Source organism: Salmo salar, chromosome ssa14 (assembly GCF_905237065.1).
Source record: "Salmo salar chromosome ssa14, Ssal_v3.1, whole genome shotgun sequence".
In the NCBI taxonomy this organism is placed as follows: Eukaryota; Metazoa; Chordata; class Actinopteri; order Salmoniformes; family Salmonidae; genus Salmo; species Salmo salar.
The window spans coordinates 5,604,293-5,619,872 of NC_059455.1; the positions used below are offsets into that span (position 1 = coordinate 5,604,293).

The 15,580-nt window shown below is 42.6% G+C and overlaps 1 protein-coding gene across 1 annotated transcript in view; it reads left to right on the top strand.

Moving 5' to 3' along the window:
- Positions 1 to 7,312: 7,312 nt before the first annotated feature.
- The window catches only part of LOC106568678 (protein disulfide-isomerase TMX3), a 29,478-nt gene continuing 21,210 nt past the window's right edge, over positions 7,313 to 15,580 (top strand). The window contains exons 1-4 of the mRNA XM_014139200.2: positions 7,313 to 7,522; positions 7,722 to 7,785; positions 8,034 to 8,076; positions 8,356 to 8,479. Of these exons, the coding sequence (XP_013994675.1) occupies positions 7,486 to 7,522; positions 7,722 to 7,785; positions 8,034 to 8,076; positions 8,356 to 8,479 (268 nt within the window). The 5' untranslated portion in view covers positions 7,313 to 7,485. The remainder of the gene's footprint in view (positions 7,523 to 7,721; positions 7,786 to 8,033; positions 8,077 to 8,355; positions 8,480 to 15,580) is intronic.

Consider the following 15,580-nt stretch of genomic DNA (forward strand, 5'->3'; position numbering starts at 1 on the left):
AGGCAGCGATCGGTTGAAGAGCATGCATTTAGTTTTACTTGTATTTAAGAGTAGTTGGAGGCCACGGAAGGAGAGTTTACAGTCTAACCAGACACCTAGGTATTTGTAGTTGTCCACATATTCTAAGTCAGAATCGCCCAGAGTAGTGATGCTAGGCGGGCGGGCAGGTGCGAGCAGCGATCGGTTGAAGAGCATGCATTTAGTTTTACTTGCATTTAAGAGCAGTTGAATGGGGCATGCTTATTTATGATGGTGAGGAAAGCACTTTTAAAGAATAACCAGGCATCCTCTACTGACGGAATGAGGTCAATATCTTTCCAGGATACCCGGGCCAGGTCGTTTAGAAAGGCCTGCTCGCTGAAGTGTTAGTTCCTCTCAGCGGGATTAAGGCGATGGGACAGGAAAGCGCAGGGATGCAACTTTTGTGACAGAATGGCCCCCACTCCAACATCCAAGGCATCGACCTCCACCAAGAACTGACGGGACAGGTCCGGATGGATTAGAATGGGGGCAGTGGTGAAACGATGCTTGAGATCCAAAAATGCCTGGTCAGCAGCTGGGGACCACGTGAACGGAACCTTCGGAGAGGTGAGTGCAAAGAGGGGGGAAGCCAGGGTGCTGTAGCCATGAATGAAGCGGCGGTAGAAATTTGCAGTAAACGTTGCAGCTGCACTCTGGATGTGGGTTGGGGCCAATCCACCACCGCTCTCACCTTGTCAGGATCGATCTGAACGTTCCCTGCAGTGATGACATATCCCAAAAAAGAGATAGTGGAGCGATATAATTCAGATTTCTCCGCTTTTACAAACAGCTGGTTTGACGTGGAGGACATGCCCTTGAGCCGAATGGGAAAGACAAGGATGTCGTCGAGGTAGACAAACTAAAAACCGGTTTAACATGTCATGGAGCTCATCATTGACCAGGGCCTGGAACACTGCAGGAGCGTTGATCAGTCCTAATGGCATAACAAGCTACTCGTAGTGTCTGCTAGCCGTGTTGAAGGGTTACACTCGTCTCATTCCCGTATCCGAACTAGCTGGTAGGCATTCCGAAGGTCCAACTTCGAAAAAGATGATCGGTCCCAGGAGAGGCTCGAATGCAGAGGAGAAGAGTGGTAGAGGGTAATGATTTTTTACTGTGATGTCATTGAGGCCCCGGTAGTCGATACACGGGCGCAGGGTTTTGTCCTTTTTTTGTTGTCCTTTCGTCCTTCTGCCTCCCCTGCTGGTGCAGGGTTCTTCTTTGTGGAAAAAGGACAATACCCTGTAGCCAGAGAGTCCTCAATGTACTCCTCCATGCCCTTGGTCTCTGGGCCAGACAGGGAATAAAGCCAACCCCCAATCATAGGAATGATGCGGCGGAAGGGATGTGGCGCGAGCCTTGTTGAAAACCTCGTTTTCAGAAGCCCACAGGAGGACGTCCCAGGGCAGGCTATGCCGCCTTATGGCAATGTGCGTGGCAGAATGGGCTCCAACCAAGGACAGAACCAGTTGCCCAGTCGATCAGGGGCCTCTGGAGCCATGAAAATCCCAAAACCACAGGAACATGAGATTAAATTAGTAGAAATTGTATGGACTCACTGTGATTGCCCGACACTCGCAGGTTAATGGGAACCGTACTGTGAGTGACCCTGCCAATAGAGCGTCCGTCCAATGCTCTGGCGTCCTTGGGAATAGAGAGGGGTTGTGTGGAGATACCAGGGCAGCGTCCATGAAGCTCTCGTCAGCCCCAGAGTCAATGAGCAGGGGTTTGAAAACTCACAGTATGCCCACCAGCGTACCCGTACCTACCGATGAACCTGGTCTTTTACTGGACAGGTGGATATACACTACTGTTCAAAAGTTTGGGGACACTTAGAAATGTCCTTGTTTTTGAAAGAAAAGCAAACATTTTTGGCCATTAAAATAACATCAAATTGATCAAATCAAATTGTATTAGTCACAAGCCCCGAATACAACAGGTGTAGACCTTAGTGAAATGCTTACTTACAAGGCCCTAACCAACAATGCAGTTTCAAAAAAATACGGAAAGAATAAGAGATAAAAGTAACAAGTAATTAAAGAGCAGCAGTAAAATAACAATAGCGAGACTATATACATGGGGCTACCGATACAGAGTCAATGTACCGGGGCACCGGTTAGTTGAGGTAGTATGTACATGTAGGTAGAGTTATTAAAGTGACTATGCATAGATGACGACAGAGTAGCAGTGGTGTAAAGGGGGGGGGGGTAGCCATTTGACTAGATGTTCAGGAGTCTTATGGCTTGGGGGTAGAAGCTGTTTAGAAGCCCCTTGGACATAGTCTTGGCACTCCGGTACCGTTTGCCTTGTGGTAGCAGAAAGAACAGTCTATGACTAGGGTGGCTGTAGTCTTTGACAATTTTTAGGGCCTTCCTCTGACACCGCCTGGTATAGAGGTCTTGGATGGCAGGAAGCTTGGCCCCAGTGATATACTGGGCCGTTTGCACTAGCCTCTATAGTGCCTTGCGGTCAGAGGCCAAGCAGTTGCCATACCAGGCAGTGATGCAACCAGTCAGGATGCTCTCGATGGTGCAGCTGTAGAACCTTTTGAGGATCTGAGGACACAATCTTTTCAGTCTCCTGAGGGGGACTAGGTTTTGTCGTGCCCTCTCCATGACTGTCTTGGTGTGCTTGGACCATGTTAGTTTGTTGGTGATGTGGACTCCAAGTAACTTGAAGCTCTCAATCTGCTCCAATTCAGCCCCGTCGATGAGAATGGGGGCGTGCTCGGTCCTCTTTTTCCTGTAGTCCGCAATCATCTCCTTTGTCTTGATCACATTGAGGGAGAGGTTGTTGTCCTGGCACCACACGGCCAGGTCTCTGACCTCCTCCCTATAGGCTGTCTCGTCATTGTCGGTGGTCAGGCCTATTGCTTTTGTGTCATCGGCAAATGTAATGATGGTGTTGGAGTCGTGCCTGGCCGTGCAGTCATGAGTGAACAGGGAGTACAGGAGGGGACTGAGTACGCACCCCTGAGGGGCCCCTGTGTTGAGGATCAGCGTGGCGGATGTGTTGTTACCTACCCTTACCACCTAGGGGCGGCCTGTCAGGAAGTCCAGGATCCAGTTGCAGAGGGAGGTGTTTAGACCCAGAGTCCTTAGCTTATTGATGAGTTTTGAGGGCACTATGGTGTTGAACGCTGAGCTGCAGTCAATGAATAGCATTCTCACATAGGTGTTCCTTTTGTCCAGGTGGGAAAGGGCAGTGTGGAGTGCAATAGAGATTGCATCATCTGTGGATCTGTGGGGGTTGTATGCAAATGGGAGTGGGTCTAGAAATACAGTGTATACATTGTTAATGTTGTAAATGACTATTGTAGCTGGAAACGGCAGATTTTTTTATGCAATATCTACATAGGCGTACAGAGGCCCATTATCAGAAACCATCACTCCTGTGTTCCAATCACACGTTGTGTTAATTAATCCAAGTTTATAATTTTAAAAGGCTAATTGATCATTAGAAAACCCTTTTGCAATTACGTTAGCACAACTGAAAACTCTTGTTCTGATTTAAAGAAGCAATAAAACTGTCCTTTATACTATTTGAGTATCTGGAGCATCAGCATTTGTGGGTTCGATTACAGGCTCAAAATGGCCAGAAACAAAGTACTTTCTTCTGAAACTCGTCAGTCTAGTCTTGTTCTGAGAAATGAAGGCTATTTCATGTGAGAAATTGCCAAGAAACTGAAGATCTCGTACAATGCTGTGCACTGCTGGCTCTAACCAGAATAGAAAGAGGAGTGGGAGGCCCCGGTGCACAACTGAGCAAGAGGACAAGTACATTAGAGTGTGTAGTTTGAGAAACAGATGTCTCACAAGTCCTCAACTGGCAGCTTCATTAAGTTGTACCCGCAAAACACCAGTCTCAATGTCAAAAGTGAAGAGGCGACTCCGGGGTTCTTGCACAAATATCACCCCCCCCCAAGAAATGCTAACCTCCCCTGTTATTGTAATGGTGAGAAGTTAGCATGCCTTGGGGGTATGATATTTATGCGTCTGTAACTTTCTCACTTATCATAATTCGCAGTTCATTCAGGATTATCCGTAATCATGGTAGCATCTGCATTAAATTACTTTGTCATTTTGTAATGTAGGTGAACTATCCCTTTGGTATATCAATTACATTTTTTATCTTTCATTGATGAGTCGCCACCACCAACACAACACAAGAGACAGCCAGTGCCAACCAGAGTATGAAAATAGAGCAGTCAGAGGTATGATCAATAACAGCCTAGAAATGCATTGATAAGAATGTACAATATAGATCTGATGTGGGTTCGGGGACCGTATGTAGTTTGCGGAGGGAAGAGGAATCGCAGTGCTCGCTCACTGACTGAGAAGCTGCATGCCAGTAAAGCCACTACACAACACAACACTAAACAATACATTACTTGTATTATAACTTTGACAAACGGTGTCCACAAAGTGTAGGGCCTACATAAAGCTGTCCCAACATCAGAGGTTTCTTTTCAGCACCATGGATTGAATCCTTACAACAGCTACATCTGGCTATCAGAGGAGCATTGTCTGGCACGGAAACAGTTCATTCATCCTCATTTACAAAAAGTAAAAAAAAACATAGCTGATATGGCTGACTTGCTTAAACAAATGTAGTTTCTACTGACAATTGAGATATACAAAATATGGCATACGGGAACGATAAGAGGATAAGAGGCAATCCGTAATTTCAATTAAGACATTAATGAGCTAAATAAGATGGCCGTAGTCAATTTTAAAATGTACAGCGACAGTATTCTCCCTGTACACCAAGTCAGAACCGTAGGATAAATAAAGGGGGCATGTAGAAGACAATGAAAGCTCTTACAATATTCAATGATGACATTTCTCTAAAACAGGCTATAGGTTACATGTGCACCACCAAGTCCGAACCATAGGCTAAATTATGAGAGGTAAATAGACCAAATTATTAGGGTGAGACACATGGGCTACTAAGAGCTTAATACACAACATACACTTAGTATTACTTTCTTAGCTACAGTATGATTTTAAGGGTCTCCCTGGTATATTACATAATCTATGCAGCAGCATACAATACATTTTTGGACTCACCTTGTTGGCGCAGCGGTACTTCTTGTGGGTAAATTTTGTCAGCAAACTTTGTCATCAAATTCTGGCATTCTCTGGATGTATGGTGCTTTCAAGACAACAAAAAAACAACGTCGAGTCATGATGTCAGTGATCTTCAGGTCGGAGCTCTAGAAAGAGACCCGAGTTCCTGACTTGGAATTCCGAGTTGGATTACCGTTCAAAACGTATTTTCCTAGTCAGAGCTCGTTTTGTTCCAAGTTCCCAGTTGTCTTGAACTCACTGAAGTCTGAGATTTCCCAGTTCCGAGTATCCAATTGTTTTGAACACGGCAGAAGTCATGCTGGATTGACAGCATGGCCAATGTATTCAACATTTTCTGACCCATGGTGCAAGCATTTGAGTGTTTATCCTTTTAAGCTTGGAAAACCCTTAAAATCAGACTTGGACCACACTCCCTCTCCACTGAATAGCAGGCTAGTGATTGCTTTGGAACGCTTGCAGTTAGCCACTTCCTTCCAAACCACTCATTGTTGAATTTGCGATTTCCAACTGGTTGTGTAATGTCCAATGGCCTATGAGCATCGATACATTTTATCTCTAATTTCTCTTCATATGACAAGGATAGAAAACGATTTTCCAGTAGATTGTCAACTTGATTCATGATGATGACTGCTTGTCTAGCTTTCTAGCTAAGATTTTGAAAGTATGAAGTTGACACGATCAGGCCAATTAAAGCTACGGTAGATATAATGTGATTTGACATAATTTTATCTGTGGCCAAAAACCTTGAGCCTTCTTGGATGGGCACTTCTAATGTAACTCTATGTCTTGACTTTCCGAGCTCTCCCCGTAGATTTTGCGTGTAGTGTCCCCATGAGTGAGAGAACACTGAGCCAATCACTGCGCAACTAGAGAACATTACCAACTCCTACGCTCTGTATTTTCTGCTGGCTGCCCCACCACAACAGAAAACACTGAGCTACGCTGGAACACCTGCATTTTGGAGCTGCCAGCCTTACTCAAGAAAGCAAAAAAGAGACCATGTTCGTATGCAGCTTTATTTATTTTTTTACATTGTTTGCAAACTGATATGTGACACATTCATGCCAAAATAACATGCAAAACAGGCAACGACAAAAATAAAAACGCTAAAAGCCTACGTTTCCTATTTTTCCCTGTAATTGTATTGTGAAAATTGTCATAATCTCTTTATTAGATTGCTATACCATGTTTTTCTATATGGATATTTCTTTAACATTTCTGTGATTGTTTGCAATTCGTTTCTCAATGTATTTATAGGCCTATTTTTATTTCGATGATAGTTTGCTGATAGATATTTCAAATAAATTACTAGACTTACATTTTGAATAAAGTTATATGTATTCTTTCATTATTCTGTTTGAATCAAGGTAAGATTACGTTTTTGATGAACCACTTAACACATCTCCATATCCAAATGAAGGGTGGCAAGATTGTGTAACACTTAGCTTATTGCTGCCACTTATGCCATATTATTAAAAGTCCTAGCTACAATATAAATAATTTAACGCCACTCTGTAAGCTTTAACATTTGCGGACCCACCAATACAAATGTTAACAAGTGTAGCGAAAAATTACATTGCAGCCTATGCAATGTCAAATCCAATACACGGTCTTTCAAATAGGCCTACATCCGAGATCCCTCATTCCAGCCTTGTCTCATAGACTAGACGTAACATAGTAAAGGTACATCTGTACACTCAAATTAGTATGATATGTTAAGGGTGGTATGGTTACATAAGACAGATGGTTGCGTGATGCGAATGTTTAGCAACCCAAAAGTTGCAAGGCTGAATCACATCACAGACTATTTTAACTTATTAGCAACTTTTCTACGACTTACTACTTTTGCGACTACTTAGCATGTTAGCTAACCCTTCGCCTAACCTTAACCCTTTTAGCCAACACTTCCCCTAACCTAATTATTTAACCTAACTCCTAAACCTAACCTTAACCCCTAACACCTAGCCTAGCTAACATTAGCTAGCTGCCACTTAGCTAGAATTCGTAACATGTTATACGTTTTGCAAATCTGTAACATATAGTACATTTACAAAATTCGTAACATATAATATGAATTGAAATTTGTAACAGATCATACAATATGGGTGATAGACATCCACAAATGAATACCATTAATATCGTAGTAAAATGAAGTACATCGTATTTATGTACAGAACAATACGAAATGCTATGAGACCAGGTTGACCATCCAAGAACATTCCATTTTAAAGTGGGCTTTTACTTTGACAGACTGTTCCAGGACTTGTGGCCTTGTTTCTCAACAATCTAAGCGCTGCAGACTAACCGAACCGGGTCAGTGTTTCACTCGTGAAATCGCTGATTGATCATTTATTGGATAAATCATTGCGTGAAAATGATGGAAAATAAAAAGTTCGTCGTCTTGTGTACAGGTAGGCTACTAATTAATGTCAATACAAACTTGCGATGTTGATTAGGCGATCGTGTATTTTGTAGGTTACTCGAATTTCTCATGAAGGTACGGTTAATTGTTTAATGTTCTTAACGAGCAATAATAGCCTGTTTTAATTTGTTCCAGTTGGTTTGTGTCAGTTGTGTCCTTATTGTAATATTTACTCTGTATGCCTCTAGTTTCTTTGACGTTTTTGTTGAGTATAGCTACGGTTTCAGCCTTCGTTGAAGAGCTCGATGACACGTAAGTTATTTCTATTAATTAGAAAGAAGATAGAAAGAATTCCATAACAACAAAAAAATCCACGAAATATGAAAGTACATTGCTGTTACACACTGGACAAGGCACCCAGGTCATCCTCTGTCCATGGTCCTTAAAAATGTGAAGGCTACATACCAGTACCTGGAAAGGATTCTGAAAAGTTTATCATTAAATGCATTTTCATTGTATAGATTTACCAATGGTTGTTGATTTCTCTTACTAATTTGCAGGTTTAAAGACACAAGAATGCCTGATGAGATATGGCTGATACAAGTAAGTATGGATGCAATTTTATATACAAGAAAACCCCCAATAATGTGTGAAAAAGCATTGTATACTTTAGGGCAACATCAAGAGAATGCAAGAGGGGACACTAAAATACGCATGCATGACATTGACATTGAAATACGCGTGGACACATAACTTTGATGCGTTGTTTTATCATGTATGTTGTGTGTGTCATGTTTTTTTGTTGAAAAAGGTTTTATTTGAGAGCAGAAATATAAATGCATTTTAAATTATGGTGATTGTGCTCCACTTGTTTGGTGTCAGTTCTACGCTCCCTGGTGTACCTATTGCAAGCAGCTGGACCCAGTGTGGTATGAAATCGGGGCCGAGCTGAAAAGTATGGGGTCTCCAGTCAATGTGGGCAAGGTCGACGCCACAGCCCACACCAGTAAGTCGAATCATCTGATTTGCACATTAAGTTAAGACAGAACAAAATGACAAGACATATGGCAGAACAACAGTACATAACAGTTAAAAAAAAGAAACAATATGACAGCAATATAAGGTGACTAACAGAATACAAAACTGACTGCCTCGTGGAATAAGTATTGTATTGATGAGAAAGATACTGGAAAACTGTGTTGAAAAAGAGAGGAATATCTAACACCTAATCAATCATTAGTATTTAATTTTCTTCAATTAATGCCTTCTCAGAGCCTGCTTTAAGAAAATACAGATATTTTGGTTCGGATCCCACTCTGACACCATGCATTGGTAAGGAGACAGGACACCATTGACATAGCTTCAGGAACATCTTTTTAAAGATAAAATTGGATATCTTATACAGAGCATTATGGGTACTGTAGTTCATCATACTACAACAAGTACTTCTGCTTTTACTGTTTAGATCATAAGGACTGGGATAGAAAGTGTGAATTGATCCAAATAGTTTCTTAGTTGCTGAAAAGTTACTGGAGCAAAATGCATCCCAAAACAAAACCAAACCAAGGAAAGTTTTAAATCACTCTCAGGCAGCACTGACATCTGCTGGTTGGTCAATATACAATAGTGACAGAATATCTGCATATTTAAAAGAAATCTTGTTATACTATAATAATCTGTATAATACATTTTGTATGTATTTTGTAGTTATTCTGAAGGCGTAACCTACCGAAACTATGCTGAAATACAGACTTGTCCACTGCTATTGACCGAATATTCTCTTCATAACCACTATCCTATATTGTTGTCACTTATCACCACTTGATCCATACAATAGACCATTATATAAATGGTCTCTGAAATAGTTTTCTTCTTATGTTCATCATAGATTAAGGGTTTACCAAATTGTGCAATAAGGCAACCAGTCACAGTGCCCTGTCATATTTAGGCCCACAGGGACAGGATTAGGTCAGTCTGTTCACACTAATAGGCTTAGTGAAGCTTTAAAAGCCCTTCCAACTGTGTGCGTGTTTTCTAAGTGTGTTTTGTGCAACAGATGGTAAGCCATGCAAACCAGATGGGCTAACAGCGTAGTGAGCATTTTCAGTGCTGTTCGGCTTTATTAAACCTTCAAATCCCCTATTATCTGCTCCTGTATGAGAGAGTGGAGTAGGTTAACTGGTTAGCTATTCTCTCTCTCATTGTGAAGATTTTTTTAAATAGCAGGATTACATTACATTACATTACTATTTTGATTTCCAAGATGGCATACCAGTCAGACGTCCTTTGTCCTCCTCTTGTCGTGTCCCGTGTATATATATATATTTACATATTTTCTTCGCCTATCTTTTTATATATTTTTTCCTAAAAACTCAACCTCAAAACACTCTCCTGCAACCCGCCTCACCAATAAAAAATAAAAAAGTATTATTTACCTCAAATCTGAAATCCACAACAGAAGCTAGCCAGAGGTTAGCCAGAAGCTGGCCAGTTCACTGGCTAACGTTGGAGTTCAGCTAGCCACGGTTGGCGGTCATCAGCTATCCCTTAGCTCGAAAAGCTATCGCCAGTTTTGTACAGCGCGACTCAGACCAGAGCATACCGGACCTATTTTTCTCTCCATATCCCCGGATTTCTACCGCAGGCTCTGGACATTTACACCTGGATCTTGCAGCTAGCTAGCTGCTACCCGAGTGACTATTGGCTAACGTCGGTCCCGGAGCTTACATCAATTATTCTGGAGCTAGCCAGCTGAAGAGTTTCATCAGCCACTCCTGGGCTACAATCACCTATCCGGACCCGTTTTACTGCTGATGCGGAGCCCCATCGGGCCTTCACGACTGGACTACCAACGTTATCTGCCCGAGGGAGTTATCCAACTGGCCCCTCCGTCGCGACGTAACCTGAACGCCCATCTGCGGCCCGCTAATCGTTAGCTGTCTTATCGGCTGCTATCTTAATAGGTCTATCGGACAATTTTCTTGGGCCACTATAACTATTACTATTTTGCCAATTGGACTGGTCCCCCCTACCACACGGAACCCCACTAATCTACAGACGGAAACGCACGAGGTGGCTTAAACAGACCTCCATCCATCTTCTGCCAGCTTGCTACCTATGGCCCGGCTAGCTGTCTGAATCTCACTTGGACATTTATGATCACTCGGCTAAGCATGCCTCTCCTTAATGTCAATATGCCTTGTCCATTGCTGTTCTGGTTAGTGTTTATTGGCTTATTTCAATGTAGAGCCTCTAGCCCTGCTCATTATACCTTATCCAACCTTTCAGTTCCACCACCCACACATGCTATGACATCTTCTGGTTTCAATGATGTTTCTAGAGACAATATCTCTCTCATCATCACTCAATGCCTAGGTGTACCTCCAATGTATTCACATCCTACCGTACCTTTGTCTGTACATTATACCTTGAAGCTATTTTATCGCCCCCAGAAACCTGCTCCTTTAGCTCTCTATTCCGGACGTCATAAACGACCAATTCTCATAGCTTTTAGCCGTACCCTTAACCTACTCCTCCTCTGTTCCTCTGGTGATGTAGAGGTGAATCCAGGCCCTGCAGTGCCTAGCTCCATTCCAATTCCCCAGGCGCTCTCTTTTGATGACTTTTGTAACCGTAATAGCCTTGGTTTCATGCATGTTAACATTAGAAGCCTCCTCCCTAAGTTTGTTTTATTCACTGCTTTAGCACACTCTGCCAACCCGGATGTCCTAGCCGTGTCTGAATCCTGGTTTAGGAAGTCCACAAAAAACTCTGAAATCTTCATCCCAAACTACAACATTTTCAGACAAGATAGAACGGCCAAAGGGGGCGGTGTTGCAATCTACTGCAGAGATAGCCTGCAGAGTTCTGTCCTACTATCCAGGTCTGTACCCAAACAATTTGAACTTCTACTTTTAAAAATCCATCTCTCTAAAAACAAGTCTCTCACCGTTGCCGCCTGCTATAGACCACCCTCTGCCCCCAGCAGGGCTCTGGACACCATATGTGAACTGATTGCCCCCCATCTATCTTCAGAGCTCGTGCTGCTAGGTGACCTAAACTGGGACATGCTTAACACCCCAGCCATCCTACAATCTAAGCTTGATGCCTTCAATCTCACACAAATTATCAATGAACCTACCAGGTACCACCCCAAAGCCGTAAACACGGGCACCCTCATAGATATCATCCTAACCAACTTGCCCTCTAAATACACCTCTGCTGTTTTCAACCAAGATCTCAGCGATCACTGCCTCATTGCCTGCATCCGTAATGGGTCAGCAGTCAAACGACCTCCACTCATCACTATCAAACGCTCCCTGAAACATTTCAGTGAGCAAGCCTTTCTAGTCGACCTGGCCCGGGTATCCTGGAAAGATATTGACCTCATCCCGTCAGTAGAAGATGCCTGGTTATTTTTTTTAAATGCCTTCCTCACCATCTTAAATAAGCATGCCCCATTCAAAAAATTTAGAACCAGGAACAGATATAGCCCTTGGTTCTCTCCAGACCTGACTGCCCTTAACCAACACAAAAACATCCTGTGGCGTTCTGCATTAGCATCGAACAGCCCCCGTGATATGCAACTTTTCAGGGAAGATAAAAACCAATATACACAGGCAGTTAGAAAAGGCTACCTTTTTCAAGCTGAAATTTGCTTCCTGCTACACAAACTCAAAAAAGTTCTGGGACACTGTAAAGTCCATGGAGAATAAGAACACGTCCTCCCAGCTGCCCACTGCACTGAGGATAGGAAACTCTAACCTCTGATAAATCCACTATAATTGAGAATTTCAATAAGCATTTTTCTACGGCTTGAAATGCTTTCCACCTGGCTACCCCTACCGCGGTCAACAGCACTGCACCCTCCACAGCTACTTGCCCAAACGTTCCCCATTTCTCCTTCTCCCAAATCCAGACAGCTGATGTTCTGAAAGAGCTGCAAAATCTGGACCCCTACAAATCAGCCGGGCTAGACAATCTGGACCCTTTCTTTCTAAAAATTATCTGCCGAAATTATTGCAACCCTTATTACTAGCCTGTTCAACCTCTCTTTCGTGTCATCTGAGATTCCAAAAGATTGGAAAGCAGCTGCTGTCATCCCCCTCTTCAAAAGGAGGGGACACTCTTGACCCAAACTGCTACAGACCTATATCTATCCTACCCTGCCTTTCTAAGGTCTTTGAAAGCCAAGTCAACAAACAGATTACCGACCATTTCAAATCCCACCGCACCTTCTCCGCTATGCAGTCTGGTTTCAGAGCTGGTCATGGGTGCACCTCAGCCACGCTCAAGGTCCTAAACGATATCGTAACCGCCATCGATAAGAAACAATACTGTGCTGCCGTATTCATTGACCTGGCCAAGGCTTTCGACTCTGTCAATCACCACATCCTCATCGGCAGACTCAATAGCCTTGGTTTCTCAAATGATTGCCTCGCCTGGTTCACCAACTACTTCTCTGATAGAGTTCAGTGTGTCAAATCGGATGGCCTGTTGTCCGGGCCTCTGGTAGTCTCTATGGGGGTGCCACAGGGTTCAATTCTTGGGCTGACTCTTTTCTCTGTATACATCAATGATGTCGCTCTTGCTGCTGGTGAGTCTCTGATCCACCTCTACGCAGACGACACCATTCTGTATACTTCTGGCCCTTCTTTGGACACTGTGTTAACAACCCTCCAGACAAGCTTCAGTGCCATACAACTCTCCTTCCGTGGCCTCCAACTACTCTTAAATACAAGTAAAACTAAATGCATGCTCTTCAACCGATCGCTGCCTGCACCTGCCTGCCCGTCCAGCATCACTACTCTGGACGGTTCTGACTTAGAATATGTGGACAACTTCAAATACCTAGGTGTCTGGTTAGACTGTAAACTCTCCTTCCAGACTCACATCAAACATCCCCAATCCAAAGTTAAATCTAGAATCGTCTTCCTATTTCACAACAAAGCATCCTTCACTCATGCTGCCAAACATACCCTCGTAAAACTGACCATCCTACCGATACTTGACTTCGGCGATGTCATTTACAAAATAGCCTCCAACACTCTACTCAGCAAATTGGATGCAGTCTATCACAGTGCCATCCATTTTGTCACCAAAGACCCATATACTACCCACCACTGCGACCTGTATGCTCTCGTTAGCTGACCCTCGCTTCATATTCGTCGCCAAACCCACTGGCTCCAGGTCATCTATAAGTCTTTGCTAGGTAAAGCTCCGCCTTATCTCAGCTCACTGGTCACCATAGCAGCACCCACCTGTAGCACGCACTCCAGCAGGTATATTTCACTGGTCACCCCCAAAGTCATTTCCTCCTTTGGCCGCCTTTCCTTCCAGTTCTCTGCTGCCAATGACTGGAACAAATTGCAAGAATCATTGAAGCTGGAGACTCATATCTCCCTCACTAACTTTAAGCACCAGCTGTCAGAGCAGGTCACAGATCACTGCACCTGTACATAGCCCAGCTGTAAATAGCCCATCCAACTACCTCATCCCCATACTGTTATTTATTAATTAATTTTTTTGCTCCTTTGCACCCCAGAATCTCTACTTGCACATTCATCTTCTGCATATCTATCACTCCAGTGTTTAATTGCTATATTGTAATTAGTTTGCCACTATGGCCTATTTATTGCCTTACCTCATTTGCACACACTGTATATAAACTTTTTCTATTGTGTTATTGACTGTATGTTTGTTTATTCCATGTGTAACTCTGTGTTGTTGTTTGTGTCGAACTGCTTTGCTTTATCTTGGCCAGGTCTCCGTTGTAAATGAGAACTTGTTCTCAACTAGCCTACCTGGTTAAATAAAGGTGAAATAAATAAAATAAGTGAATTTGTCCAAATACTTATAACACATTCAAATGGGGGGGACTAGATACATCAAGTTTTAATTTCTAAACAGTAAAACAGATACAGTTCCTTCAGAAAGTATTCACATATTTTCCACATTTTGTTGTGTTCGAGCCTGAATTTAAAATGAATTAAATTGAGATCATTTTTTTTCAGTCATTGCCCTACACACAATACACCATAATGTAAATGTTTGTCATTTTACAAATCAATAAAAAATGAAAATCTGAAATGTCTTGAGTCAATAGGTATTCAACCCCTTTGTTATGACAAGCTTAAATACATTCAGGAGTAAAACTTTGCTTAACAAGTCACATAATACATTGCATGGACTAACTCTGTGTGCAATAATGGTGTTTAATATTATTTTCTAATACCTCATACATACATTTGTAAAGTCCCTTAGTCGAGCAGTGAATTTCAAACACAGATTCAACCACAAATACCAAGGAGGTTTTCCAATGCCTCGCAAAGATGGGCACCTATTGGTTGATTGTAAAAAAATAAAAAGCATATGTTGAATATCCATTTGAGCATGGTGAAGTTATTAATTACACTTTGGATGGTGTTGCAATACACCCAATCACTACAAAGATACAGACGTCCTTCCTAACTCATTTGCCGGAGAAACCGCTCAGGGATTTCATCATGAGGCCAGTGGTGACTTTAAAACAGTTACAGAGTTTATTGGCTGTGATAGGAGAAAACTGAGGATGGATCAACTACAATACAGAATAAAAGCACTAAAGTAATACTGCAAAAAATGTGGCAAAGCAATTACATTTTTGTCCTGAATATAATGTGTTCTGTTTAGGGCAAATCCAATGCAACACATTACTGAGTACCACTCTCCATATTTTCAAACATAGTGTGTAATGGGTGCGTGCTGGTGGCAGGGAAGTCAGGCGCAGGAGAACGAACTTGGTATAAACAGAGTCGTTTAATAAGTGCTCACAAAACTCAGAAAACCAAAATATACAAAATAATTAAACTGGGTACAAAACCCGTCGCGCACTAGAACATAACTTGCATATCACATACAAACAAACAATTACTGACAAGGACATGAGGGGAAACAGAGGGTTAAATACACAACATGTAATTGATGAGATTGGAACCAGGTGTGATGTAAGACAAGACAAAACCAATGGAAAATGGATCAGCGATGGCTAGAAGGTTGATGACGTCGACCGCCGAACACCGCCCGAACAAGGAGAGGGACCGACTTCGGCGGAAGTCGTGACATAGTG